General features: G+C 40.0%; 1 protein-coding gene and 1 long non-coding RNA gene across 3 annotated transcripts; both read left to right on the forward strand.

Moving 5' to 3' along the window:
- Nucleotides 1–6,217: 6,217 nt before the first annotated feature.
- Nucleotides 6,218–25,648, forward strand: kcnk13b (potassium channel, subfamily K, member 13b). Of its 2 annotated transcripts, XM_044106692.1 has the most exons (4): nucleotides 6,218–6,772; nucleotides 6,905–7,358; nucleotides 20,218–21,005; nucleotides 25,040–25,648. In XM_044106692.1, the coding sequence occupies exons 2-4, from the start codon at nucleotides 7,019–7,021 to the stop codon at nucleotides 25,196–25,198; spliced, it is 1,287 nt and encodes a 428-aa protein (XP_043962627.1). In that variant the 5' UTR covers nucleotides 6,218–6,772; nucleotides 6,905–7,018; the 3' UTR covers nucleotides 25,199–25,648. The 2 variants fall into 2 exon arrangements, with proteins under 2 accessions (XP_043962627.1, XP_043962626.1); XM_044106691.1 differs by having other exon boundaries at nucleotides 6,218–7,358.
- Nucleotides 10,203–12,289, forward strand: LOC122825329. Its single transcript, XR_006369616.1, has 5 exons — nucleotides 10,203–10,271; nucleotides 11,344–11,415; nucleotides 11,552–11,617; nucleotides 11,759–11,877; nucleotides 12,142–12,289. It is a non-coding gene; the product is annotated as an uncharacterized LOC122825329 (long non-coding RNA).
- Nucleotides 25,649–27,987: the final 2,339 nt, after the last annotated feature.

Genomic DNA, 27,987 nt, shown 5'->3' on the forward strand with positions numbered 1-27,987 from the left:
CCTCTCTTCTGAGATGAGGTCTTCATAATAGCGTTCAGTGTTGAATTTGTCCATCGTAATGGCCGCAACATCTCGGTGCAGGTCCTTGATCTCCTGCTGAAAGATGTCAAAAAGCTCGTTGTTAAGGTGATAGACCACTGGTTTCTGCATTCTGGTTTGTTGAAACAGGTTTCGCTCAAAACAATGTTTTCCTCTCAATTCGCACAATTCACACAGTGAAAAGTGGGTAACTTTATGTGGAACTCTGTGCCTTTATAAGCAGTGATGGCATAGTAACTTTGAAAAAGTAACTTTAATCGGACTACTGATTACTCCTTGAAAAAGTAACTTAGTTAGATTACTGACTACTTGATTTGGAAAGTAACTAAGTTACATTAAAAGTAACTTTTTAGTTACTTTCAGCAGCTGCTAACAATAACACTCCGTCTACTGTAAAAATCACATTGATCTTTGCCAATACTTAATTGTCACCTATTTTATAATAGTAACATCAACAATATGTCTCCACTGATAAGGTTGAACTGAAGAGGAGATTGTACAAAAAATAAAAATGTGAATAATTTGTGTGGTCCACTGTTGTTTGGAAAACTCTAAGCAGGATTTTAAAGGATATATAGGATGCCTATATATCTCTCCGAGGCATCAAAGGCTCTGCAGATGAAGGTCTTTCACACTCACTTAAACCACCACGCTTTGCACACGCACACACACACCTCTCACGGATGTACGATTTCACTCTGGCGCTAAAGCAGCACCAACGCCGGCAGCAGTTAATTGCCTCCAAGCTAATCCCGCCTCTGGGTGTCTTCGGCTGGCAATGCTGGTTTCGCAGCAGCGCAGTGGATGAGGAAGCGGTGACGGAGGCGCTTTGTCGCACAACACAGTTGGCCATTTGCTTTTCAAAGGGTCAGGGTGGAGGAGACTTGTCTTCTCTGCGAATTCAACTCGCATTGCAATATGAAAACTCACTTCCTCAAACTTTCCTAGACTAGACTGCCGATTGATGTTGTCCAATGAATTGTCACAAATACGTTTCATTCATTTTTTTTATACGTGTGTGATGATGCTGCTGGTGTTTTATTGTTGCTTTGTTCTCAACTATTCATACGCTTTTCTCTTAAAAAAAAAACCCCAAAAAAACTCCTTTGCTTTCTGAAACTCCGCCTTCAGGAAGTCATAACCACACGGCTCCTTTATTAACCATTTAAAAAACGTTTTTTGCCACTGAGTCGTAGCTCCTATAATGATCTCAGCTGAGGAAGACAAAATCTTTGTCTCTGCAAATCTGTTTTAGAACGTAATTCTGCAGCTTTTTACGGATTCATGTAAGATTTTCTCCAGCCCTCTAATTCCGACCAATAAGATTATTGGAATTATTCAATCATCTTTGATCCACTTATTGAGCCGGACATGAATGCACAAAGTCTTTCCAGAAAATTGAAGAATGACACAGCTTCTAGGACGAGTGATAGACAGCGCACACTGCAGTGCGTGTGTTTTTCTGGGACCTAACATTACATTTACAATTATTTATTTTTGACGAATTTATATTGAATTTGACAAACAAGTGATTGGTTTTATTGCTTTTAGTTTCAATAGGACTAGAGATGGAAATTAGCCACCTGGATATAATCTCATGTATGTACATATAAATATAAATAAAAAATATATTGTCACATTTACAAAAATAAATAACTTTTTTTTAAATGGGACTCTGGAGGTTCTGACCTGAACATTCAGAGCCACATAAAGACAGTTACAAAGCCTTCTATCACCTGAAGAACATTTCCAGGATTAAAGGACTAATGTCTCAGCCAGATCTAGAGAAACTCATCCATGCGTTTATCTTCAGTCGTATTGATTATTGTAACAACGTCTTCACAGGTCTGTCCAACAAATCAATCAAACAGCTGCAGCTGATCCAGAATGCTGCTGCTCGCGTTCTCACTAAAACCAGGAAGATAGAGCACATAACACCAGTTTTAAAGTCTCTCCATTGGCTCCCTGTAGCTCAAAGAATAGACTTTAAAATACTGTTACTAGTTTATAAATCACTGAATGGTTTAGCACCACAATACATTAAAGATCTGCTGCTGTTGTATCAACCTTCCAGAACTCTCAGGTCTTCTGGTTCTGGTTCTGCTCTGCATCCACAGAATCAGAACCAATTGAGGAGAAGCAGCATTTAGCATCTATGCACCACAAATCTGGAACAAACTTCCAGAAAACTGTAAAACAGCTGAAACACTGACTTCCTTTAAATCTCAACTAAAAACCCACTTGTTTAGAGTTGTATTTGAAACGTAATCAATTGCAAATTTATTGACGGAACCTGACTTGATGTTCTGTTTTGATTATTGATTCTATGTTGCATTGTGTTTTTGTGTTTGATTTGGTGTAAAGCACTTTGATTGATTGATTGATTGATTGATATTACAAGTTTCACTTTAAGGACAAGAAAACTGGGTAGCAAAGCTCTAAAACACGTTGGCAGATGCTCCCTTTATCCCCCCTTGTAGATCCGCCCCTGCAGTTTGGGGTTTCTCCATGTTTCACCACACACACAGTCAGGGAAGAAAAAAAAAAACAGACAAAGAAGATGAAGACCTTCTCATAATCGTCTGCCTGATGGAATATTAGCGGCTCTGACACCTTTGAGCACTACTTTACTCTTATTTACACACAGTCCTTTGTAACCTAGTTCCCTGTTACTATGGTTACCCTGCGCCGCAAGGATGGATATCTCCCCTCCCTTTAAGATTGATAGTGGGAGACGTGCACTGCGACTGTATTCGCCAAAATTCAGTTTCTTCTCGTGATTTAGCTGAAATGAAATAAGATTTCAATTGCTCTGCTTTTTTGTCCTCTCAGAAAACACATTTACTGACCTGTAAAATCATCAGGCCGTCCAAAACACAATGGCAGGATGAGCAGTTTAATCTCTCATTTGATTCCTACTGTTTAAGTGTTTAATCTGTTGTCGTTAAGGACAGGCATTGTTAGTATTTTTGATAATTGTCGAAGCTCAGCATGTATCTTTGTTTTCTTTTTGATAAAAACAGTTGAATCTGTACTTTGTGTAGAATCAAGTGATTCATGCTAACGCTATTATGAGCGTAACAAAACAGACACTGAATTTCTGCAGGTTTCATAAACTCAAACTTAACACTTTTTAAGACCATTATGAATGGAATTAAACATCTATGTCTCCACAGAAATGTGCAACTAGCCATAAATTAGCATTTACCCAAGGTAGGCATAGAAAGGCTAGTCAGCTAGCTGCTAACATACACTTGCTAGCTAGAGAGCTAGGCAGGTAGAAAAGGTAGCCTCAACCATCTCAAGTCACAGAATGCGGTGTAAAAGGCCAAAATATTCTGAAAATTTTTACTAATAAATCCTGAACCATCGCCTTAAATTAAAGGTTTTAATAACACGTGACGCATATTTCAAGCTAAACATTTTGTGAAGCTTTCAATTGTGTTTTCTGAGATCCCTCGGAAACAAGTCGGCGTGTTTGTCAGACATTTTTTCTTTTTCTTTTTTTTTTTATGGCTTTTCTATCTTAACCTCTAGAACCCTAGGGTTCTAGAGGTTAAAACATCCAGGTTGGGTCAACACAACCTTCTATGGTTGGCCAAACTGATTCTCTGTGGTAAATCTTTTCTTCCAGTAGCTGCACACAAAGTTGTTTTTTGTTGTTGTTTTTTTTAAAGCTCACACTACATATAATGCGTTCAACAGGCACTGCCCTCGCTGGTCAAGATGAGTAACTAAAGTCTAGAATGGAAACCTCTACGGCAAAAAACAGGCTTAACAAAAAAAAACTGAGAATAAAGAAAAAAAGAAAATAACCTTTTAGTTTGAGTACAGTGATTCAGTGGGGAGAAGTAAATGTTTTTGACAAAATTACCAGTGGCGTTTTCAATGGCCTCCCTACTGCTGCTGTTATTTTGTTTCGCCAGTACAACAACACCTCTAACATTTAGAGAGAGTGAGTCAGTCTCATCTGACTGAGGATAAAAAAACAACAACAAAAAAATGAGGATATTCCGTTAAAACCCTGTGAGAGTTGAGCAAACTCCACATGTTTACATTTGTTACAGTAGGTCAGAAAACACCCTTTGTTGTCTCACAGGCTTTTAGATTTGGAAATCATACAATGGTTGTTATGGCGACCTGGAGGTGGCACTTTTTGCTCTAGTCCTCTAGCAGTTCCTTCTTTCCCATACTTGTCGCTTTCCTTGACGGCAAGATTCTCATGGGTCCTCATCCATTCTTGTCTGCATCTTCATATAAACTTTAAATTATTTCTCTGGCCAAAGACTCGATCAAACAAACACAAGTAGATATTTTCTTCTGTTTGTTCAACAAATATCTGCCTCACTAGGATGGCATCTTAGACGAATAATGCCGTGTCGTGTAATTTTCATGAAAAAGAAAATTACAGATTAGCTACTGATTAAAATTTGCAAAACCCCCCCTGATCGACCCAGAAAGAGAAATTAAAACCACATAAATGCTTCAGATTTACTTTACTGAAACAGTGGGGTAGGTTTTGCAGAAAGCATTTCTTACTGTACAAGAAACTAACTTGAATATGTAGGAAACCATTAAATGAATTAGTTAGATAAGACGTTCGTTAACGTTTGGCTTCATTCAGTAAACAACGAGATGTTTTGGGGGTTTTTTTGTATCAGTGCCTTGGTTGTTTTGTTTTATTTCTGCGCGATCCGACTGAACCGCGGCACAGGCCTCATCCTTTGGGATGCGTGTGTTTCAAACTCCTCTCACCTATCGACCCGACTCCATCATAAAAAAACCCAAAACAAAACAAAAAAACAAACCCACAGTGTCTAATCACCGCCTGCCGGGGGGAGTTCAGAGGTCACGATAAGCGCAACAATTATGCTGGAGAAGCTGGAAACGCCGCTTGAGGATGTTTCACTTTGTGTGGAGACTCAAAGACCCGAGAGCCCTGCCGGTGCGTGTGTTAGCGGTGTGTGCATGCATGCGTTTGTGTGTGTGTGTGTGTGTGTGTGTGAGGGGAAAGATGAGGGCATGGGCTTAATTATGGTGCTTGTAAACAGGAGTGAAATGATGTAAATTCCCTTCTTCCAGAGTTTGGCGAAAAGAAGAATCTAAGTCGGATAAAAGTCAAATAAGGGAAAAGATATAACAGACCTGCTACTCTGGTTGCAAAATGTCTTAATTTCCCCGAGTGCCATGAAAACGGACATACTGCCGACATAAACGATTAGCCTCCATCTCCTCCGTTGATTAGCCTATGTCAAAAAGGCTTCTGTCGACTCATGCAATTTGTTGACACAAAAACAAATATAAATGTTTTTTTTTATAAGTCTGTAATTGTTTCGATTCATATTCAACAGAATTTCCGATCCTCGTGCGTCTTCCTGATTTTTTTGTTGTTGTTTTTTTTTCCACGTCAGAAGCACAATCTTAGGCGTATTTTGTTGGGAATTTATGCAACAGAACAACACGAAGCGTCACATGCTTGTAAACTAGAAGGAACATTTATGTTTTTGTTCTTCCTGTTTTACTAAAACAAACAGATCAACTTTGTGCTGCCGCACCAGGCATGTCAGAGGAAGGATCTGACAAGAGAGCGACAAGAGATGCTCAAATTCTGGGAAGAGGATCACTGGAATGCAACATGATGCATAGAATACACTGCCGCTGTAAGGAATCGACTAAAGATAAACACAAATCCATGCTGCAAGTTTAAGATTTTTATCTTTAAACAGAATTTATTCTTGAACGAAAACCGAGTTTTATTTTTCTTTCCACGTCACAATTATGTCTTCCTTTGTGTTGGTCACTAATATGCTGACGTTTAAGTCGGTTTCATAAGATATGGAAAAAGTACTTTGGCAATTGGTACTGTTGTCACTTTTCGTTTTTCACTACAAAAACACAAACTCTTACCAAGTTGTTTTGGTTTAGTTTCTTGTGCAAATATCTTAAGACAAAACTAACTTATAAGTAACTTCCTAGCAAAATATAGAGGCTTATTTTGAGTCGATAATGATGAAAATATATTTTATAACTAGACATTTTTCCTATTTCATAAGTGAAATAATCTGCCAGTGAAACAAGTAGTTTTTCATCAAAATTAAAAAAAAAATCATTGTCTTCTATCTCGCTGAAAAGTTACTTATAAGTCAGTTTTGTCTTATTAAAATATTTGCACGAGAAACTAAACCAAAATAACTTGGTAAGATTTTGTGTTTTTGCAGTGTTACAACAACTCCAACAACTTAAGGGCTTTAAGTTTCAATCCATATCCTGCTGTAGAACTTGTTATCCAGAAGTCCTTCGCCTCCTGGCTGTTTAGTCAAATCGTCCATGTTTCCAGAAATAGCTCTTTGGGCGCGTCTCTCTGATCCTGAATAATTTATTTCCGCGGTGACATTTGCTCACGAGGTCCCGGGGTGAGGATGCGGCAGGCGCGTGGCTCCCTGCGCGCCCCTCCGTGCCCCCATCTGAGCTCCGCAAAGGTCAAGTGTTATTGATCCCAAACACGCTCTATAATGTCGGAATCAAACCTCCAAAAGTTTGGCTCGGGTCGAACATGACGGAGGCGTTGAGTTCAGGCTCATTATCTTGTCTCTCTCTCGCGCCCCAGCTGAGCAGAAGGTGATCAGACTCTGGTGCGTAAAAGACGCGCTCCGGGGCGGGGACTGCTTTGGAGACGCATCAGTAGAAAACAAAAAAAACCAGAGCACAACAGCACGACGCGCTGCATGTACAGGTTGTTTCTCTTACATCTTCTAACATTTTCTAATTCTGATAAGATCCAGCCTCTGGAACTGCTTCAAACATCTCGCTTGTTTGACTTTTTTTTCTTTCTTTCTTTCTTTTTTTTTAACTGGTTGTTGCCAAGAAACGCAATGAAAGTCCACGGCTATGGACTTTCCCGTCTCCTCCGTGGAGCGCGTACGGTCCCCCACAGCAGCCGCCGCCGCCGCTCCTTCGCCGCCGTGACAACGGCAACATAATGGCATGCAGGAGCGGCTGCTGCTGCGGCTCCTCCGGCCCCATTAACGAGGACAACGCGCGGTTCTTGCTGCTGGCGCTCTTCATCGTCCTCTACCTGCTGTGCGGCGCCGCCGTCTTCTCGGCGCTGGAGCAGCCCAAGGAGCGGGAGGCGAAGGCGCGCTGGGCGCAGAGGTTCGAGCACTTCTCCCAGAAGCACAACCTGAGCAGGAGGGACCTGCGCAACTTCCTGAGGAGCTATGAGGAGGCGAACGTGGCGGGCATCCGCGTGGACACGGTCAGACCCCGGTGGGACTTCACGGGAGCGTTTTACTTCGTGGGGACCGTGGTGTCGACAATTGGTGAGGTTCTGCAGCAGCTGTCACACACCGGCCGGTCGTTTGAGGTCAACCGCGATGACCGAACCGTCTTTTGGGTCAATGTTTGTTTTTCCACTCTTTTTCTTTTTCTTCTCGGGATAAGCACAGACTTATCCCAACTGTTAATGTGCCGTCTCCTCTAAATTCAAAATGTAAATAAGTAAAAAAGAAAAGAAAAAAAAGTAATATTTTTTCTCTCTCTCTCTCTCTGTTCGTGGATTGAGGCAGCAGAGAAGCACAGAGAAAAATCTGTTTGTATCCCTTCAGAACTGCACAACCAACAGCATTTTCACCGTAGATCTAGACCTGTCGCAATACGCAATTAATCGATCAATCGCATAATAAATTAATAATTTCCATTTAAATGGTTAATCGTTTTTCTCTCTCTCTCAACTCTTCAGTCATGGCGCTTTGGTCTCAACTAGCCTTTTTTTAGGGAACAGTTTTGTTTACAGAATGAAACTTCATACAAAATTTACTTTCTGTTGTTCTGTTTATTTATTTTAGATATTTAAAATGTCTTCCAGTTTAAGTGATAAATGTTAATCAAAATTGAAAGTTTATTGATCTTTGAGCAATATTCTGCCACTACCATTGTTTTACTGGAGAATGGTCTCAAAACAACAATAATATCGTTTATCGCAATAACTTACTGCAAAATTAATTGTCATGACAGGTCTAAAAATGACTCAGCTGAAGTTTAAGTAATTGAAGCAACTCAGATTTTTAGCCAGCTATCATAACATGCAGCACAGACTCGTTCAAAAACAGTAAAATATTCCTTTAATTTGTCTTATAGTTTGTTCCTCGTTATTTACATGTTACCTGGTGCAGATTACCTGTTGACATGATGAAATACTCACTTTTGGGATGTAACTGATATAAATGTTGTGGAAATCTTGTGCCACCCCCGCTGGCTGTGCCTCCCAGAGCAGGAAGCTACTTTATGTCATTCATTCGTTGACACTGTGCTGCAAATGTATTTTTTTGACTTGTCTCGTCACATGGGGAGGAGCAAGCCTGGCAGAGCTGAGAGGGACTTGGAAGTGAAAAGTCACTCTCATAAATTAATCCTTGTGTCATTAAATGCAGCAAAAATATTAAAACATACAAGAGTAATTCAATGATTAACAATCAATCTGACATAAATTGACAGCTCTGAAGCTTCTTGACTACTTGTCAAACTGTCAAATTTGTCAGAAAATAACAATATCAGTCATAATTGGTTATAAGCTTGACTGTAAACGAGAGGATATTCCGATTTGCTTACATTAGTAGTTCTCACATTGGTCTCGACCGAAAATCTGGAATTTTATTTTGCTTTTGGTAAACACACTGCTTCTCCTACTGTGAGGTTTCCAGAGCTTAGTGTCAGGCTTTAAGTGGAAATTTGGTCTCCGCAGAGGTGGGACTGATCTGATCCAGCACCTGTATCGAATGTTTATTTCTGAACGCCTGCTATATCTTCTGTATTTCTGAATCTCATGTCTGGCTGATAGGGTGACTATCACAGACCAGGTTATGCAAACTGTCAGTCAGAAGCATTCTCACACACTTAAATAAACATAATAATCTCACCTTTTTTTTTTTTACATAAAATGATTGTTTTCATTGTATAGTGTTATGTACATTGAACAAATTACATAAAGTTCAGACTTACAGGTTTCAGACTGGTGTCAAAGGGCGTACTCTGCCTGTTAGCATTAGCTTCGTAGCATATAGTTTGGTGTTGAAATGGTGAAAGCTTAAAATAAATGTTTTTAAACTGTGTTTTATGGAAACATTTTGAGCATCATAACCTACCTCAGATTGTTACAGTAATGATAACTGACGTTAAAACTGTAGCTCTAAAGAGGAGCAACAAGGAGCGTTAGCTAACAGGAAAGCTAACCGTGTAACAGAACTGCTTCCATATTCTTTTTTTAAAATCTTTTAACCTTTTTCTGCCACAGTACAATAAGTATGCTGCAACCAGCTGGAAGGCTTTCACACTAGTTATAAAAATTTACAATGTAGAAATTACATATCTAGACGTTTCTGTTACAGTTAGCCAATGCTAATTTCAGTTATTAGCAATAAAAGTTGTTAGAAACTGCAGCTTTACTGGTCTTTTTTGTGCAACTTCACTCAATCTAATGTTTATACATGCTCTGATGAATAATTGATTCCCTGTAAAGAAAGATTCCCCCTCCTCCCCCCGGCACAGTCCACAAAGGAATGCATTTTTATTTATTTATTTCTACAACAGATTTCAACAACACCAGCTTCCACACCGTTTCCAGAAATCTTTCCATCCACATGGAAACGCAGAGAACGGCCCAGAGCAGTATTTACTCCCCCCAAACCAGAAATGGTGCGATGCGGAGTAGATAATATGCGATTGTTGTTATGTATGACTCGTTTAGGGTTACAGATCATGTTAGATGTTGGGCTAATATATGAGTTGTTGTTTTTTTTATGTGTTTTTGCTGTCCACATTAGAATGAGAGGGCAAAATTTTCACTGTGGAACCCATTTAAACCTTTTCCTCTTCCCACCAGAAAAACAGTGTTTTCCATGTGGACACAGGGGGGAAATGGTTAAAAACTATAACTTTTTAAAAAAAAGTTATAGTCCGGATTCTGTTTACACATTTATCAACTCTCTGCCATAATATACACTGTAACAAATGGCTGCAAATAGTACAACATGAAAATACAGTAAGGTGGTTGGGTATTGAAAATACAGCTTTTTATTGTGATCTGAAATACGTATGGAAAGCATATGGGACGTGATTGGACCTCTGGATCATGTGCATTGGATCTGGATCTGGATCCAGTTGCATTGTGGGATTTTTACCAGCTGGAGGCAAACGTTCACAGGCTAGAGGGCGGAGCCAACAATGACTTTCACCGGGTAAGTATTGCAGTTTTGTGTTTGTTTGTGTAAGAAAATATATTTTATGTGGTTATATCGAGCTACTCTCGCTTGCTTGCTAAAGCTAACTACGGTTATTTCTCAGATAGCATTATGTGCAGCACAAGTGCTTTTTAGTTCACCTAGAATATGCAGATGGCTATACAGTATTCTGGTCTTTTTGCGGAAGTTGTTTGAGGGTAACTGTTTTTTTTTTCTCGCGTTAGAGCACGCGACTAACCTGAACATTTTAATGCGTTAATATTACATAAACTAGATCAATCGAACCATCTATTTTGACATCAGAGCCTCTCTCCCGAGGAGTGTTATCTAGTTCACAGCAACACGTTACACACGGGGAGCTATGAACAGCGATATACTTTTTCGTTGAACAGTTTCAACTTTCTTGTGTTGGGTCTTTAGCCAACGTTTGCTAGCCCGCAATTTCTCGTGCACGAATTACACCGGTCTTCACTGCCTGGATGAGGACAATATAGTGTCACTTCATCACAGGAAATGAATGTAGAGGAACATTTCTAAACCAACATTTAAAACAAACTGACTTTCTATAAACTTTCCTGAATGTAAAAACCTGGAAAACTAAGAATCTTCAGACATGGTTGGTTTGAGACAAAACATTTTTTGACAATGTGTATGTTTGATGTGGGCTTCATGGTATCATAAAACAGTGGGGCATCCAAGAACTAGAAATTAAAATAGATCTAATAAAATAGATCTTATCTATCAGTTTGGTACCACTTGTATGCATGTATAGTGGAGTAAATTTATCTTAGTTGCTATTGTGTATGGATGATTACAAATGCAAGATAACTGCTTGGATTTTAAATTGTTGGCGTTCAGCAAGAGGGGTTTGCACAGCTGTGTACATATTTATATTTCAAGCTTACAAAGTTAGGCATAGTGATTAATCAGCCAGTGTCAGATTCCACTATGGGCGACCGCCCAGGGTGGCATCTTGTGGGGGTGACAAGACCGACCCTTCACCCCTCTCACCGCCCCAGATACTCCAATTGTCTGTGTCTCACTGTAACGTCCATCCATCTGTCCATAGACTAATGGATGGAAGACATAGTGAGATGTTGCCATCTTACTGTATCTGCCAAATGTGGGTCTACAGATAAAGGTACAGAAGGTGTCTTTGTCTGCAAACATAGTATATGGGTAGAGACATCAGAATGCATGTGTCTATGGAAATGTCTGTGTACCTGAGTATTAAGTTAAAATTAAAACTAATATCACTGAACATTGTTATTTGTCAGGAAACAGCATCAAGGGCACAAGCGGGTCCAGCAGCTCCTTCTGGCACCTAGAGTATTGTTTCATAGGTGAGAACTATGAGAACTATTTCAGTAATGCCTTTACAAAACATATTTGGCAGTTCACAGGCACCTAATCTAAAATGTAATATATACTTAAAAAAAAAAAAAAAAAAGGGTAGTTTTGAAAAGTCTCCCATCTGTTTCTAGGCGATTCATAGGCCTCAACCCAGAAAGAAAAACAAAAGCTGCAAACAGAAAAGTGACATAAAAACCAACTTTTGTGTCTCCATTCTCCTCCTTCATGGACCAGTGGAACTTTTAAAATGGTAAAATTACACATTTCCACACAATCAGTTCTGTTACTCCATCTTTCTCCCTGTCTGTCTTTTTCTCTGTCTGTCCCTCTGTGTCTGTCCTGTCCATTTCTAATAGACAGACAGGAGGACAGCGACAATGAAGGAAGGTCAGCGAGAGTTTCTGTCCACTAAATCTTTCCTTTTCATCCTGTCTGTCTTTAACTGACATAAATGCAGTTCAATGTGCTGTTTATCTAATGTATTAAAACATGTTTTTCTTTCTTTATCTTCCAGCAACCCTTTGATGATTTCTGGAGAAGTTCAGAACTGAGACCAACTCAGAACTCATCCATGTTGGTTTTGTTTGGCTGTTCACTAAGTCTTAAACTTGCCCAAATGTTTAAGATGTGCTGTTGGGCTTCCAATAAAGTTTTTAAAAATATGTCACTTCAATGTTTGACATTGCTGGATCCCTTCCTTCCTTCAAAGGAAGAAAATGACAAACATTTAGAATTTTGACAGCAAGTTTTACATGAAAAGCTGGTAAAACGTTGTTTTTATGACTTTGACATGCAGTTTGCTTGGAAACTTTGACATTTGGGCACTTTTGTTTTAGTAAAGATAATTTAATTCATTATATTCAATGTAATGTTACCATGAGGGTAAATTTATCAATCATGTTTTTAGATAAGAGTATTTTTCACTTTGGTTGCAATACTTTGACTTCTATGTAACGAGCAAATATTGCTGCTGCAAAATACTATATTTTGTTTTGCTTCAGTTTGCTTCAAAGCGATTTAATTAGAAAAATAAAACATTTTTGGAGAGTTTGGTCAATTGAGTTGCAAGTTCACATTTAAACTTTTAAAAGCTAGAAAAGTATGCAGTTTCATGAACTAATGTAAAATTACAACTTTTTGTAATTCTGCTACAGGACTACTGTAATTTTATTTTGATTAAAATGTGATGAAATCACAGTAACCAAGTTACATAGTTACTGTGCTATTTTAAAGAAATTACAGTAACAGTAATCAAATTACAGTAATATAATAATAAAAATCACAGTAAACTTGCAATAAAATTACAGTAAAATTGCAATAAAATTACAGTAAAATTGTAATAAAATTACAGTAAAACTGTAATTCTTTTTACAGTAAGCCTACTGTAAAAAGAATTTCTGTAATTTCTTTACCGCAAAAATCACAGTAACTGGCTGGCAACCCTGCTGCCAGTAAGTTACTGTAAATACTACAGTAACTTTTTTTTTACAGTGTAGGAATGGGAGGATTCTTCTGAACTAGCTTCTGTTCTAACAGTCTCCATCCCGTAATATGGTGGTGGCAGCGTCATGCTGTGGGGAGGCTTTTCTCAGCCTGGTTGATGGGAACATGGGAGGATGGAAAACCTGCTTAAGGCTGGAAAACGGATTAAAATACGCACCGCACTTTTCAGATTTTCAGGCTCCGTAAGATGGTTGTTTTCAGTCAGAGGGTTCTTCAAGAATCGCTGTAGTACAGACTGCTAGAGGAGATCCTTCCTGCCCACAGCAATCAGCATTTAAAAACCTTGGATAATACAAGTTACAATAACATGTAAATTCCCAATCTGATTAATTCAATATTTCTGGATTTGAAATTTAAAAAGCAATTTGGTTGTTTTGTATCGCAAAAACACTCATTGCTCATTTATAATTTCAACCTTTGGATAAAAAAAAAAAAAAAAAAAAAGCCTGACATTGAAAAAAACAGAATTCACAAAATCAAAGTTTTTCAAAGCGCTCTCCACAGAATAGCACTTCTTTTATTTTATTTTCGAGCAACACAAAACGTGTTGCTCAACTCTCCAGGGACAGATAAGAGTCGGCCTTCGGTGCAGAGCGCTATCTCTCCTCGGCACACAGCAACAGTGGACAATAAGTACCATCTCTAGTGCTTATGGTAGGGGCGTTATCACCCGGGCAGCTAAACGACATGTAAATTTGAAGGACTCGTTTCTAAATATAGAAGGGCTGGTGTTTCAGATGAACCCCAAACAGCCCTGAAAACAGGAACGGTCTGTGCGACTGTTTGACATCGAGAGATTTGTGGAAATTTCTCAAGTTACGCGAAAAGAGGAACGTGAATCAGAGACGGCAGCAGAATGAACGCAAAGTTATTAAATCTTCTCTTTGGATATCACAGTCAGTAATTGATGGCCACAGAGATCTATAAATAGGTGCGCATGTACAGAGGTATGGAGGCATTTGTACTCAGAGTTCTGGGTGTGGACTGTATAGACTGTAAGGGAAACATTTACCGTTAAAACAAAAGAAACAGACCAATTTCTCTTTTTTTTCTTGTTTTTGTAATATCATCAGTGTGCTTCAGTATGAGACACACTAACGGTCGTCTTTACTGCATGAAGTAAAATGAACGCAGGATGAGAATTAGTCTGAACTGCATTTAGCCGCATTGCTTGGCAACAAAGTCTAAGTGAAGAAGACGAAACCAGAAGCAACTTTTGTGTTCAACGGAGTTAAGGTTTACAAAAATAGATGCAGGCAAAAAGAGAAAAGTCTTGTCGGAGAATGCGTTTCTGATTTCCATCCAAATTGTGCAACTTTGATTAAAAAAAATTAAAAAAAATATTTTTTTACTTTTACACTTTATAAATAAAATACTGCAAGTTGAAGGCAGGTTGTTTTTGGCTCGTTTTACTTCTTCAGACAAGAATGTGTGAAGAAGTATCTGCTGTCAGGTCAATTATATTGTATCATGATTAATCTGGTAAATTGTTTCAGCCCTACAGTCCTACAGTATTGTACAAGGTAATGTATTAGTATAATCTAGAATAGCACAGTGAAGTTTTCTAACTATAGACCTCTTCCTTTGGGTTCTGTTCTTTCACAGTTTTCCTTTTACAAACACCGTCACTTATCCCAGGACTAAATTTCTACCTGAATTCAAAATGAAGAAAAGGTGCTGCCATTTCTGTCCATCCATGAAATTCCCTTCAATGGCTCAGTAGCAGCAAACAAAGGAATGGAAAAACATTGTCCATCCATCCATCCATTTTCTGTTCACCCTTCGTCCCTAATGGGGTCAGGAGGGTTGCTGGTTTCAATCTCCAGCTATATTCCGGGCGAGAGGCGGGTTCACCCTGGACAGGTCGTCAGTCTGTCGCAGGGCAACACAGAGACATACAGGACACGCAACCGTTCACACACACACTCACACCTAGGGAGAATTTAGAGAGCCCAATTAACCTGACAGTCATGTTTTTGGACTGTGGGAGGAAGCCGGAGAACCTTGGAGAGAACCCACCATGCACAGGGAGAACATGCAAACTCCATGCAGAAAGACCGCGGGCCGGGAATCGAACCCAGGACCTTCTTGCTGCAAGGCAACAGCTCTACCAACTGCGCCACTGTGCAGCCTGGATTTGTGTAAAATTCTCAGAACAGTCAGCCTCTGTCAGAGTCCGCTATTTGCATCAGCTGCTCAGCATCAGTGATAGGAGGAGGAGAGACAACAAAGTTCTGCAACGCTTCGAACCTGATTAACCATCTCAAGAACCGCCGTGCCGACCATTACTATGAGTTCATGGCGGCCAAAAGAGAAAGTGAGAGAGCGGTTAACCAGGGAGACAATAAAAAAACCTCACCAGTAGTCCATTCTAAAAGCTTTGGATAAATATCAGTATTGGTATTGGTTATAGGCTACATTAGTTTTAGTATATCGGTGTATCAAACAACGATCCAATGTTGTGCATCTCTAGTATTTACGGTTTAGGTTTCCAGCTGTATTGAATGAGATAGAGGCTTCTGAATAATTACGAGACTGAAAAGCGATTGGATGCACTGGATTTTATTTAGTGATATCACAGTGAAGAGGGGCTGCCACCGATTTCCTTAATTATTGGGATATCGGTGAGCGGCCGATTTTTACGTGTGAAGCATGTTTTTTATCCACCGATCTTATCTTCGTCTGCAAAGGTCTGAAAATCAACCTTTGTCCTCTTCTGCTCTCCCGTCAGAGAGGTTTGACGGACAGACCGGCCCACCAGGTCATATCTGCACGTTTACAGTTAACAACACTCACCCCACTTTTGCCAATTCTGTTACTTTACTGCTATATTTAGCGACATTTCAGTCATATTGGATCCTCTATAAAAGCACTGCATGCATCATGACGGGCTGATGTGATATAGAGTAGCAGAGAGTGCAGCATTGTGATGGCATCATTAGTGTACAGCGCATCTCTTAATGCCCGTGCATTTCCTCTCTACCTTTCTACGTTCTAATGGAGAATTATCTGGTTTGGAAACAATGTTATCCCCGTTCGCTGCCAATTTAGTTGGGGTGATGTGGAATTTATCCACCCGTTGTCTACTGCAGGCCATTTCAAATGACAACCAGCAGGACACACTGGGGACCAGAACCCATTTCCAGTCCATGAATTCTCCAGAAAAGAAAAAAAACAAACAAACATAAAAAGGCATGTATTTTGCCAACTTCTGAAAATCCTATGAAGATGAGAATTCCTACATTAGTAAGGACCACGAATGGAACACCAGAGCGCCTTGTCTTGTGTCTTAAGTTGGGATGCGTCGATAAATGTGCCAGTCGATTAATTCGTCTGTGTAAATAATAAAAAATAGCGTATACAAGTTATCGTAAGTTAAGACTGGAAGGTGTCAGTTGCATCAGCCTCATCATCAAATATTCAGGCTGAGTTTGTTGTTTTGACCTTTTCTTTCCTGTTTCCAACTTCAGATGGCGATATAACAATGCGGCTCGGGACTCCACCGAAGTTGTTTTCTATGGATTATAAATATTGGAGCGAGACTGCGCCGAGCAAAAAGCACGCTGTGTCTTTGTCATGAGCAGTCCACTTTCACGGATCCATTTCAATATTCAGATTTGAATCATATCTATTGTCAGAATTTGTTATTTTCATTTCCAACCTTGCAGCAAACACGTCGGTTTGTGAAGTCGCAAGCATGAAACAGGAACGTGATTAGCTGTGCAGAGGTTATTGCTGCAACCACGACTTATTAAAAGAAGTCTATTTACTTTGTGATATTTTCAACTTCTGTTTTTGTTGCAGATTAAAATAACAGCAAGGGCTTTTCGAGAACCTGGTAAACAAAGGCGATGAGTCACAAGGAACTAAGGCGCTACTGTTTCCTTTCCTCCACAAGCGATCTAATCAAGTTATTACTCTAAAATAAACACACAGAAATTAACCCTTTTGTCTTTCATCTTATTCTGAAAGATTGCCTGTGAGAATGCTAAGTATAGTTTTAAAGAACTAAAACACTGTTGATCTTTTCTGAAGTGTTATCTGGTTGTTCACAATAACCTGAACCATAAGAATATGGTAAATATATGTAAAAGCTGTGGAACACATGCAGCAATATAAACTCCATGTGTTGTTTATTTAAAGGGCCAGTGTTATGTCAAATAGACTTTTTTAAAGATTTATATCATGTTATAATGTTATTTCCTCATCAAGCAGCACACACACACACACACACACAATCAGCCCCTTCAGACTAGCCAGCAGCAATTAGTGCAGTTCCACCAGGTGTTTGCTATCAGCTGAGCTCATTATAGGAACTACTTCTCTAGTAAAATGTTGTTCAAGGGTTAATAGTGGAGCCATGCTGTGATGACTTCCTGAAGGCGGAGTTCCAGAAAGAGTTTTTAAAGGGACAGAGGCCCAATTTCAAGGCGTTAAATCAGGAAGTAAAATTTCTTTTAGGTCACATTTGATATGTGTAGCATTTTTATAGCAGAAGTTAAGATAGTTCTGATAATACTTTAAAATGCCTGGAAAACACACAATACTGTCCCCTTTAAGTTTCAATGTAGTAACATTTTAATAAGAGTAAAAATCTAAGATTTTTAAAATTTATTTCTCTTGCAAATTAACCAATGCTACACTAATAGGAACTCAATGGGCTACTATGCAGTAAATTTAGCAAAATTGTTTTTCAAATTTGCTCTTTTCTATTTCTCTCAAGGGGGACTACATTTTTTTAAGCATCATGTGTTTATTATTGACTTACTTCCTGTTTGATCGACGACTCTGGTGTTTTTATCCTTCAATGGTTGTAGCAGTAGGATTTAGAGCCACGCCCTCTAGCTAAGTTGTTGGTGCATTGTTGTTCTTGTTGTGACTTGCTGTAAAATTAATTACCCTCTGGAACAGAAATTAAAATCTGAATCCAAATCCGAATCATAGACGTATTTTCAAAGTCTACGATTGAATTTACGTCTGAAATATGGCCATTAAGTATGGCTCTTTTTGTCCTGGTTATGCTATAAAATATTCCGTCAACTAGATCTAAGACCACTGATTTTATCACCTACTTCTACCATTTCAGATCATTTGTTCTTCTGCCCAACCACAACTTTAACCGGTCGATCGATTTGAAGATTGATTTTCAAACAGTTCATGACCTCAGTGGCTGCACAGATGTCTTTCTTATATGGCTGTTGCTATTTTTCTGTAAATAATCTATAGAGCTGCCTGAAAAATACAAGAGGTAAAGCTCGAAATGAGTCCCATGGTTAATCTTTGGTATGGATGTTAGGACGTTAGCAGCACAACTCAGAAACCGTCAACCACACCAGCTAGTTTCATTCTGACTTGTGTCATAATGCAGTTCCTGTCATGCCTGTCTGACTGCAATGTTATTATTACCATCACCATATCTTAAATGGGTCAAACTGCTTGTGACATTCATGTAAATGAATATCCTGAAACACAAAGAGAAGAAAAACAAAGTCATAAACTCCAGCTCATTCGGCTTTATTGTCGTGTTTGGGAGAAAGCTCTGGCTCAATAAGCACCTTGACAACCAATTTGAATCAAGAGGCAATCAAATGCTCCCCAAGAGGCCACCGTGTAGCGCAGCCAATTAGTCAGGCTGAAGCTTTTGTTTTCCCGTCTCAACGCTGGGGGAAAAAAAAGGCAGCAACATTTAATTTCCCTTTTTCCATCCGAAAAGGCCTCGTACGTCGCACACATTCACAGCTGCTGTACCTGTTGATGTCAGCAAAGGTGCTAGATGGCAAAAACTGCAAAAAGTACTCAATCATATGACATAAAGTTTCTTGTTAATATACTTCAGTGTACTTTATAGCTTAGTAAATACTTTGTAGAGCCATCTGTCAATGTAACTGGTGCCACAGGTCTTTAGAGTGTGTCTCTACCAGATAGATGCTGAACATTTTCACCCATTCTTCTTTGTGGTGAAGTTCAAACTCACTCAGGTTGAGCTTATTGTTCTTCAACTTTAAAGACTCGATTTAAAATCGGCCTGAACTTTAAGTGGGCCATTCTAACACCTGAACATGCTTTGATGCATTGGATCTTGTTGGGACCCAGTAATGATGAACTCAACTTCCTACAGGGACCAAAGAGAGAGGTAAAAAAAAAAAAAGACCAATCCCAGAATGCACTGCAGTAATCCACCTTCAGTTCTAGGATGAAAAAGGAGGAGTTTCACCGTGTGGATATGTGACATCGTGTTTTAGCAAAAACTTTATCTTTGATGAAAGTTGGTCTCATTACTGCAGATTACTGCAATAATCAAATGTTCACTTTGGTTCTTACCTGATCAGAGCATCATCTGCCACCTGTTAGCCGCTACTAAGATAAAATCATTCATATTTGGACTCAATCTACAAATCATACAGCTTCAGCTGTTACCTTTCGTTGCTCTACTGCATTCAGTCCAGGTGAAAATACACTGAAGTTTGTGGTTGTAACATGGCAAACGGTGAAACGGTTCAAGAGGTTCGGAAATTCTTTCAAAGTACCGTAAGTCTGAAACAAATATTTTTATTTGCCAAACAGTCCAAAGAATTTCCAGAAAACTGGAATCCCACCATGTATTAAAGAGACGAGCTTTGACTCGATCACATTAGCCGTTTTAGGTGCTCGTCAGAATCATTAAGAGAGCAATGGGAACCCGGTGAAGGGAAGCATCCAATTTAAAACTTGGAGGATACCCAATTATAACTGGGTAATTGTTTTCATTGCCAAGAGATTTTATGCTTAGTTCAAATGACAAAGCAACAGGAAGTGGTTATATTTCTCCTCTGCTACGTGCAAGTAATCAATTTGTTTCCTAGGAGCGCAGCGATTCATTTGCAAGACCGTGTGCCTGAATAAAAATTGAGGTTTTCTTTAGAATTTGTGTTTGTCTAGAGACAGTAATGCTCTTTGTCCTACTCTCTCTCTTTAGTCTTTTATGTATGCTGTGGAGAAACAAAGATTCAAATTAAGCTACCACTCCTCTCCTTGTCTCACTGATAGCTGCACAATCCTTGTAGTCTGGATTAGCACTCACTATTGAATGTCTTTGTGCGTTTGCCAGGGTTTGGGATGACCACTCCCGCCACCATTGGAGGAAAGATCTTCCTGATGTTTTACGGACTGCTGGGCTGCGCCGCCACCATCCTCTTCTTCAACCTCTTTCTGGAGCGCGTCATCACGGTCATCGCCTTTGTCCTCAAGTCCTTCCATGAACGGCGCCGCAACAAGGCCGTGCTGCCGCAGAATGGACGCCGGGCATCTGACGGCGAGAAGGCGGGCGAAGCCGAGGCGGGCGGAGTAGGAAAGCGTGAGGCGCTCGCCGGCTGGAAACCCTCGGTTTACTGCGTCATGTTCATCCTCGGAGCGGCGGCAATCTTGGTGTCCTGTTGCGCTTCCCTGATGTACTCGGCGGCTGAAGGCTGGGGCTACTTGGACTCGCTCTACTTCTGCTTTGTGGCCTTCAGCACCATTGGGTTCGGGGACATGGTCAGCAGTCAGAGGATCTCCTACGAGGGTCACGCTACGGCTGCATACCGGGTCGGAAACTTTTTCTTCATCCTCACCGGCGTCTGCTGCATCTACTCCCTCTTCAACGTCATCTCCATCGTCATCAAGCAGGTCCTAAATTGGCTGCTCAGGAGGTTGGAAGCCTCTTGCCACTGCTGCTTCCCTAGGAAGGGTCCTCACTCACATCGGCACCCTCGCCGGAATGTAGTGGCCCCGGGACATCTCCGTGCCCGCAGGGACCCCTCCATTGAGACGGACGCCATCAACGAGAGCGAGACCGACCCGGGCCGCAGGATGTCTGGAGAGATGATCTCCATGAGGGACTTCTTGGCTGCCAACAAGGTGAAAACCTTATGTCAGGAACAACTTAAGATGCCTCACATCTGGTCTTGTACATTTAATGGAATCACGCTAATATTAAGTCAGGTATGTGGCAGGTTTGAACAGTAGAACCTGGGTGGTCTCAAAAGATTAGGAACCACAGATGTTCATGAATAACTAAATACTTAAGACCTTCTTTAAAAGTGTTTCTAACAGCCTATATTAATAGTTAAAATACTAAATGTATCTTAATTTGCATTATTGTGCAGAGGGTAAACCATCTTAACGCTTAAGCTAACATCCAAGGTCTTCCTTACCCTCTTGAGGGTACAGCCAATCAGCGGCAAGGAAAATAAATGGGACTGCTGGATTGGCTGCTTTGCAAACACTAGCCAATAACAAGTCAAGTAGCATTTTCCCGTGTTATTCCTACTTCCTGAGCTGAATTTTCCTTCAAATATTTTTTAAATGCTGTCGGACAAAATTTGCCAATAGGTGGCGATGGATTTCCGCAAATAGTTTGGAGTTATGTTCCACAGAAAAATAGGTGAGTCTGCGAATACTTACCCGCAAATAGGCAGGGGTCCAGTGTACTTGCTATATTGAAGGGGTTTTGAGGATGGAGGTCTCTGAAGGTCAGGTTTGAGTCCAAAGCCCTTATTTTAGGTATTCACAGTTGAGCCTTCTGGTGTGCTTTGACTATTTATCCTCCTGCATAGCCCTACCGCACTCTGGCATAAGGTCACAAACTGAGCAACAGCAAAACAGCCCAAGTATTGTAACATAATGGGGAAAATTTTGGAAAGACAACAGCTGTTTGCTAATGTTAGTGGGGTGAAAGAAAGCTAGCATGTCTGTTGCCAGCATCTTAGCTGAAATTCTCCTTCCTAGTTCATTTCTAATTTAAGTTTTACCTCTAAAAAAAAGAAATGTCTTTTTCTCGTGGAATACGAGTTAACGTTGAAGGTCACTCCAGCTTTAATTTAAACAGAGGAACAGCAGGCTCTGATGAACAACAACCTCGCTTACCAGGAAGGGATTAAAGCCTGCTCACATCAGCCCACCTCCCACACAGAAACAAATCTGGTCTCATTAAAGCTGTTGTTTCTCTTATTATGTTTTATCTTATTATTATTATTTTATTTTATGTTTTTTAAAACTGTGTGAATAGACTCAATTAAAACAAATTCAGTGCACCACCAACCCGTCCCCCGAACACAATTTGCTGCGAATTGATTTTCAAAATGTCATTAGTGAGAGCAGCGACAACTGAAAGCAGCGTGAGCATTCAGAGACGTTTTTGGTCCAACACCTTCATTTTCTGACTGGACCTAACAAAAATGTTGCTGTTCTTTAGCTTAATTCCTTGGTACTGAGAGATACAAGTGTCACCTTTAATATCTTAAGCCCAGTATTTAAGTAATGTTAGGCTTAAGAAAACTTAAAGCTGCAGTGTCTTTTATTTAAAAAAAATAATATATATATTTTTTCATATTTGTTAAAATTGTCACCTGGTCATGTCAGAATAATATGAGACAGATAATCTGTGAAAAGATCGATCTCCTCCACTTCCTTCCCGAGACACTATCACGGTCTGAAGTCGTGCACCGCTCCCTACCAAAAACAACCAATCAGAGCTAGGGGGACGCTCTTGGCTTATGAAAATATTTTACGAAGCAATAGAAAAAGAGCTATGACTTTAGTAAAAATAAATAAATAAATAAAAAATCTTTATGGTGCTCAATGACATTAAATATGACTTTTGTCTGTGTTGATAGATCTGTTGTGATGCAGTAGTTGTTTTCATATTTTGAATGTAAACTGTAAAGCTCTGTATTATTTTTCAAAGGCAGTATTACAGTAATTATACAAGGAGTTCCCACATTCTCAGTGAAGGCCCTTCGATTAGATTCAAAGCAAAATAACCTAGATTTTGTCCTTCGGATGTAAGAAATAAGAGTTTGTGTCTCTGATTTTGTGTTTTGAACACTTTTACATACAAAGCTTTGCTTTCTATAATATGTAGTATGTCAGCTAAACGCATTTGAGCATCCAAAAGTATTCATACATACCTCTGACCTTTTTCCATGTTTTTTTGGCTCTAGTGACCTTTATTTGAAGGTGCTATGATGGGAATGTAGGTAATGAGAGAGAGGGAAGACATGCGGCAAAGGTGACCAGGCCGGGAATCGAACTTGCGACGGCCTCAATGAGGACTAAGGCCTCCTTATGCGGGTTGCGCTTAACCCCTGCACCACCACAGCACCCCCCTTTTGCATGTTTTGTTACATTGCTGCCCTCAAACCATCCGCGTATTTCTTTTTTATTTTTATGACACAAACACAACACTTTAAAAAACAAATACTAAACCTAAAAATGCATGACACACTAAACGGTGTGTCATACATTCTTATTGAGTCTGTACTTTGAGTCATACTTTGCAGCTGTTAAGTCAGTCCTAATGGATTCCCCTTTTCTTAGCTCCATCAACTCTGCCCAGCTTCCCAGATGATGCCGGTGGGGAAGAGTGTGTTCGTTTTATTATACTCTTAGTATTTTGCGTGTGGACAAAGTTTAATTTTCATCACAATTCTTTGATCGAGGGTCGTTTTCAATACCGTTTAAGCTAGTTCGCAGATGGCCTGCTTTTTACCAGGCGCTGAAAGTCACCCCAAAGCTTAGCTCCTCCTGCAGCAGAGAAAAAAACTTGACTTCAGCTGGAGTGATATTTAGGAAAATCTTTAGGATATTTTCCTAAATATCACTCAAGACTTTTTGACTTTCATAAATTCCATAAAAATACAAATTGGTAGTAAGTGTATGTAGATCTTTAAACAGATGAGCAGAAGGACGATTACGATTCTAACAAAACCTTTTCGAGTACTTAAAATTTTATGCAAAGTTGTGGGCAAATTATTTTACAATAAGATAAATACAGGCATATCAGACTATAATAAAGTGTAAGCAGTGCATGTATGCCTTATTAAATCTAGCCTAGCCAGGTAAAGCAAAGAAACAAAAGAAAAAGCCAAGTTATCTTTTGGCTTATTTCCCTGTAACACTCACCTTTTTTATTATCATTATTATTATTATTATTGAAATTCCAAGCAGAGCATAAGCGCCTGCAACAAATGTCACGCTGCCTGCAATACTTTTTATGAAACATACAAAAAAAATAAATAAAAATGTAAATGTCAGGTGGAATACAAACTAAAGACTTTCCCCATGTGGTCATCCTTCCGGCTCCTGTTCAATATATTCGTAAGGAAGAAATGTGCGCCTTTGTTCTTCTCTATGATTGTCACACCTAAGCACAGGAAAGATCTGCGTACTTCATATGTCTTTGGCGAGAACAGGACGTGCTATGTGTCAACACTTTGTATTCACCTGCTTCTGCAGGTGTAAAGATGAAGTGTGTAACTTTTATTTTAAAAAATAGTTTTTATACATAATTGTTAAGATTATTGTGTTGAAGAGTGTAATATATTATCTAACAGATAATCTGAGAAAATCAAGCTCCTCTGCCTTTTTCCAGTGCTCCCAGTAGTAACTGCAGAAATACACCAGTAGTTAGAAACAACCAATGAGAGCCCAGAGGAGGGTCTTAGCGCTGTCAATCACTCTCATGATCACACTCATCCTGTTTGCTCTTTGCTAATCAACACCTGGCTCACCATATGGTAGTCATTAATGTTAACACCAGTTAGTATAGCCCTCGATGACTGCAGATAAGCGGTTTCCATGTAACGGTAAGTTGCTTCTCCGCCATTAGCACACAAAGTAGCATACACGAGGTTGATTGACAGCGCCAAAGCCCTCCCCCTGCCTCTGATTGGTTGAATTTTTTAACAACCTCAACAGTAGCTCAGAGATTATTTGTCTCGCAACATCCACTCTGACAGTTTTAACAAGTATGGGGGGATAAAAAACTAAACGTATTTTTGTAAAAGTTACATACTGAAGCTTTAACAGGAGGATGATGCAAGCCTATGTAGATAGGAAGCAAACTTTTTTGCTTTTCCCTCCCGTCCTGACCAGTTTCTCCTCCCCCGCAGGTGAACTTGGCCATCATGCAGAAGCAGCTGTCGGAGATGGCGGTCGGACACCCGCGGCAGTCCGGCGGCTCCGGCTCGCATCAGAACGGCTTCTCGGGAGGGGTGGGCGCCCTGGGCATCATGAACAACCGGCTGGCAGAGACCAGCGTGGACAGATAAGGAGTTGTATAAAAAAAAAAAAAAAACAGATACAGATACAGAAGATTGAAGAGTCTGAGGCGGGCGTGGGCTAACTGAACCCCTCCTCCCCCAGCAGCCACCTCTCAGCAGGCGCAAGCGAATCCATCTCTGTCCGCTTTCCTTACAGGAACTTGACTCGGTGTCGGTTTGCTGAAATCTTTCATCCGGACCAAAGTGCTGGAATGTTCCCTAGTGATGAACCCAGTTTCCATGGTGATAAATAAAAAAAATAAAAAAGCCTGCCTAGAGCGTCGTTGTCTGAGCTCCTTCTCACCTAAACGCAACACCCTGGGTTTGTCTGTTGTTTAAAACATGGTTTATGTTCAGGAAATGAAACGATGACGAATACAGCCATTGGGATGTTATGTTCAGATATTTTAATGCGCATAAGTAATTTGTCTATTGGCTTTTTTTTTTATCTATTAAAGCGAGAAGAAACTGCCAATCCTCCTACACATGGCCTAACTACTAAACATGAACAAGTAATGTTTGTTGGGCCAAACATTACTGATAGTGGAAATTACTTATAGTTATATAAATAAATCAGGGGCGATTCTAGGATCTGTTCAGTCTTCTGTCAACAACAATGGAGGAAGAGTTGAAAAGGCAAAGGTCGATTCTTTGCTAAAAGTTGCCAGATGTTTGTGGCAGCACTTTTCACAAACATCCGGCATTTGTTTATAGTTGTTTTTTAAAGTTATGTGTCTAATGAAAAATAAAATAAAATTGTGATTACTTCCATGTTTTAAAAGTCCTAAAAGTTCAACCGTATGCTTGTGTTGTATCACATTTGCTCAGTTCTTCAGTTGACACAAAATTGTTGCTAATCTTTGGACGCCCCTGTCCTCTAGCCTACTTTGCTGCAGCTGAATCTCTTCAGTTGAAATGTGTTCTTTCTCAGGAGCAGCAATTTCCAACACGACACGATGCTCTGAGTGAAAACCGTTACACGCTTGTCTGTGGGATCAACGGAGGCGTAAAGACAAGAAGACGACAAAGATTTCAAGCACAATGCTGAGCACCTGTCTTTATTGGCTGCAGTCACAAGCTGTCAATGTGAATCCCTGTTGTTTCTATTCAAGTTCAAACTTTTTCTCAAACTTTTCTCTTCCTTCAAGTACAGAAAATGTGATAGATTTTTCAGCGTTGACACCAGGGCACAAACGCCCCGAAATAATTTGAATTCTGAAAGATCCGCTTTTCACTCTTTCACACGGAATAGCTCAAAAAATATTCTTAACAGAGAGTCAGAGAAGCAGTGCCTACACAGATAATAATAGCTTTGAACCAGTGCCTGTGTGCTGCTAGCTCCTGTTTGTGTGCAATGAGAGTGCCATTTACTAATGCATGTATGCATGTGGACAGCAGAGACTCGGACTGGCATACAAAGACTCTTTTGTTGAGGCTCCATTCTGAGACACGGCAGCACCAAGAGAGTCACTGATAGCAGGGCTGCATCCAGTATGCAGGGCTGAAACACACACACACAGGCACACTGAGCACTACTGCCATTCTTCCTCAGAGGCCATGAGGATCATCTTGTGGTGGCGTTTGAATTGTAGCTTCCAGACCTTCTTAGAGGTTGGAAGGAGTTTACCAAAACAAAGTGTCACAAAGTTGGGATTAACAGATGTCAAAGGAATGTTTATTTCGGTCCCCGGAAATTAAAAGCAATTAATGATTAGGGTCATAAATCACTCCACCGATTAAATTTTGTCATAAGGTTGCCTATACAGTACAGACCAAAACTTTTGGTCTGTACTGTATATCTCTCTTGCCTCATTGCTGAACATGTGCAGGATGTATGGGACTGTGACACATTAGTGTCTGAAGACAGCAGAGACCACAGCCTCCTGAGTCCGGTATAATTGGCCAGAGGAGGAATAATGAGCTTGTTCTATGTGAAGAACAGCTGATTGGCCAAAGAGACACACAGAGAGGAACCTTTGATATCAAACCAAAATCACAGAGAGACATCTCCCTCAGTTCTGGAAACATTAAATTGTTTCCACTCTCCAAATGAAAAGATGATTACTGGTTATTTAGTGATTGGCGACCATCAATCATGTTTTAGCTGCCATTTCTGTTTATGTTTTGGGCTCGAAAATGGAATATGAAAAGATAAAACTGAACAATTTGGCTTGCTAATATACTTGATGAAGTAAGATAGAGCAAAAACATAATCCTGATCAATTAGTCCCTCTTCCTACAACGTCTGAATCAACAGCAGATACAGGTTTTTACCTCATCCACGTCTTGTAGAGTTAGCCATAGTTCAGGACACAGGCTGATGTTGTTTTCCCATTCAAAATCATCAGGAAACACACCCACATATTTTCACTTTTATGTAAATGGTACCCAGTTCTAGAAGTCCACTAAGCCTGAGGAAACTAATACAATGCAGACCTGTATAGCAGATGTAAAGGACTGTTTGACGATAGCTAGTCTTCACTAACCTGGTCATTGGCGTCCTGCACTATTCTGCTCAATTCAAATCTCACTTAAAGCTCAGTAATTGAGATTGTACTTGGAGAAATTCTACAGGGCAAATCAGCGGGGAAAAAAACAAACGGTGAAAGTGTTAAAGTCGATTTTCTGGTTTAGAGTTGTAATCTGACTGTAGTTTTAGCGACGGCAGCGGAGGAAGTGAACGAAGCCGGTCAGTCCCAGTTGGCCAAACGTTGAATCATCATCAACAGCTATTGGCTTTGGGTCGGTGCTTCTCTCTTTGCGAGGGACGAAGGCTGTTTACAGTCAGGCAATTTCTG

This window comes from Gambusia affinis, linkage group LG22 (assembly GCF_019740435.1).
Source record: "Gambusia affinis linkage group LG22, SWU_Gaff_1.0, whole genome shotgun sequence".
Taxonomy (NCBI): domain Eukaryota; kingdom Metazoa; phylum Chordata; class Actinopteri; order Cyprinodontiformes; family Poeciliidae; genus Gambusia; species Gambusia affinis.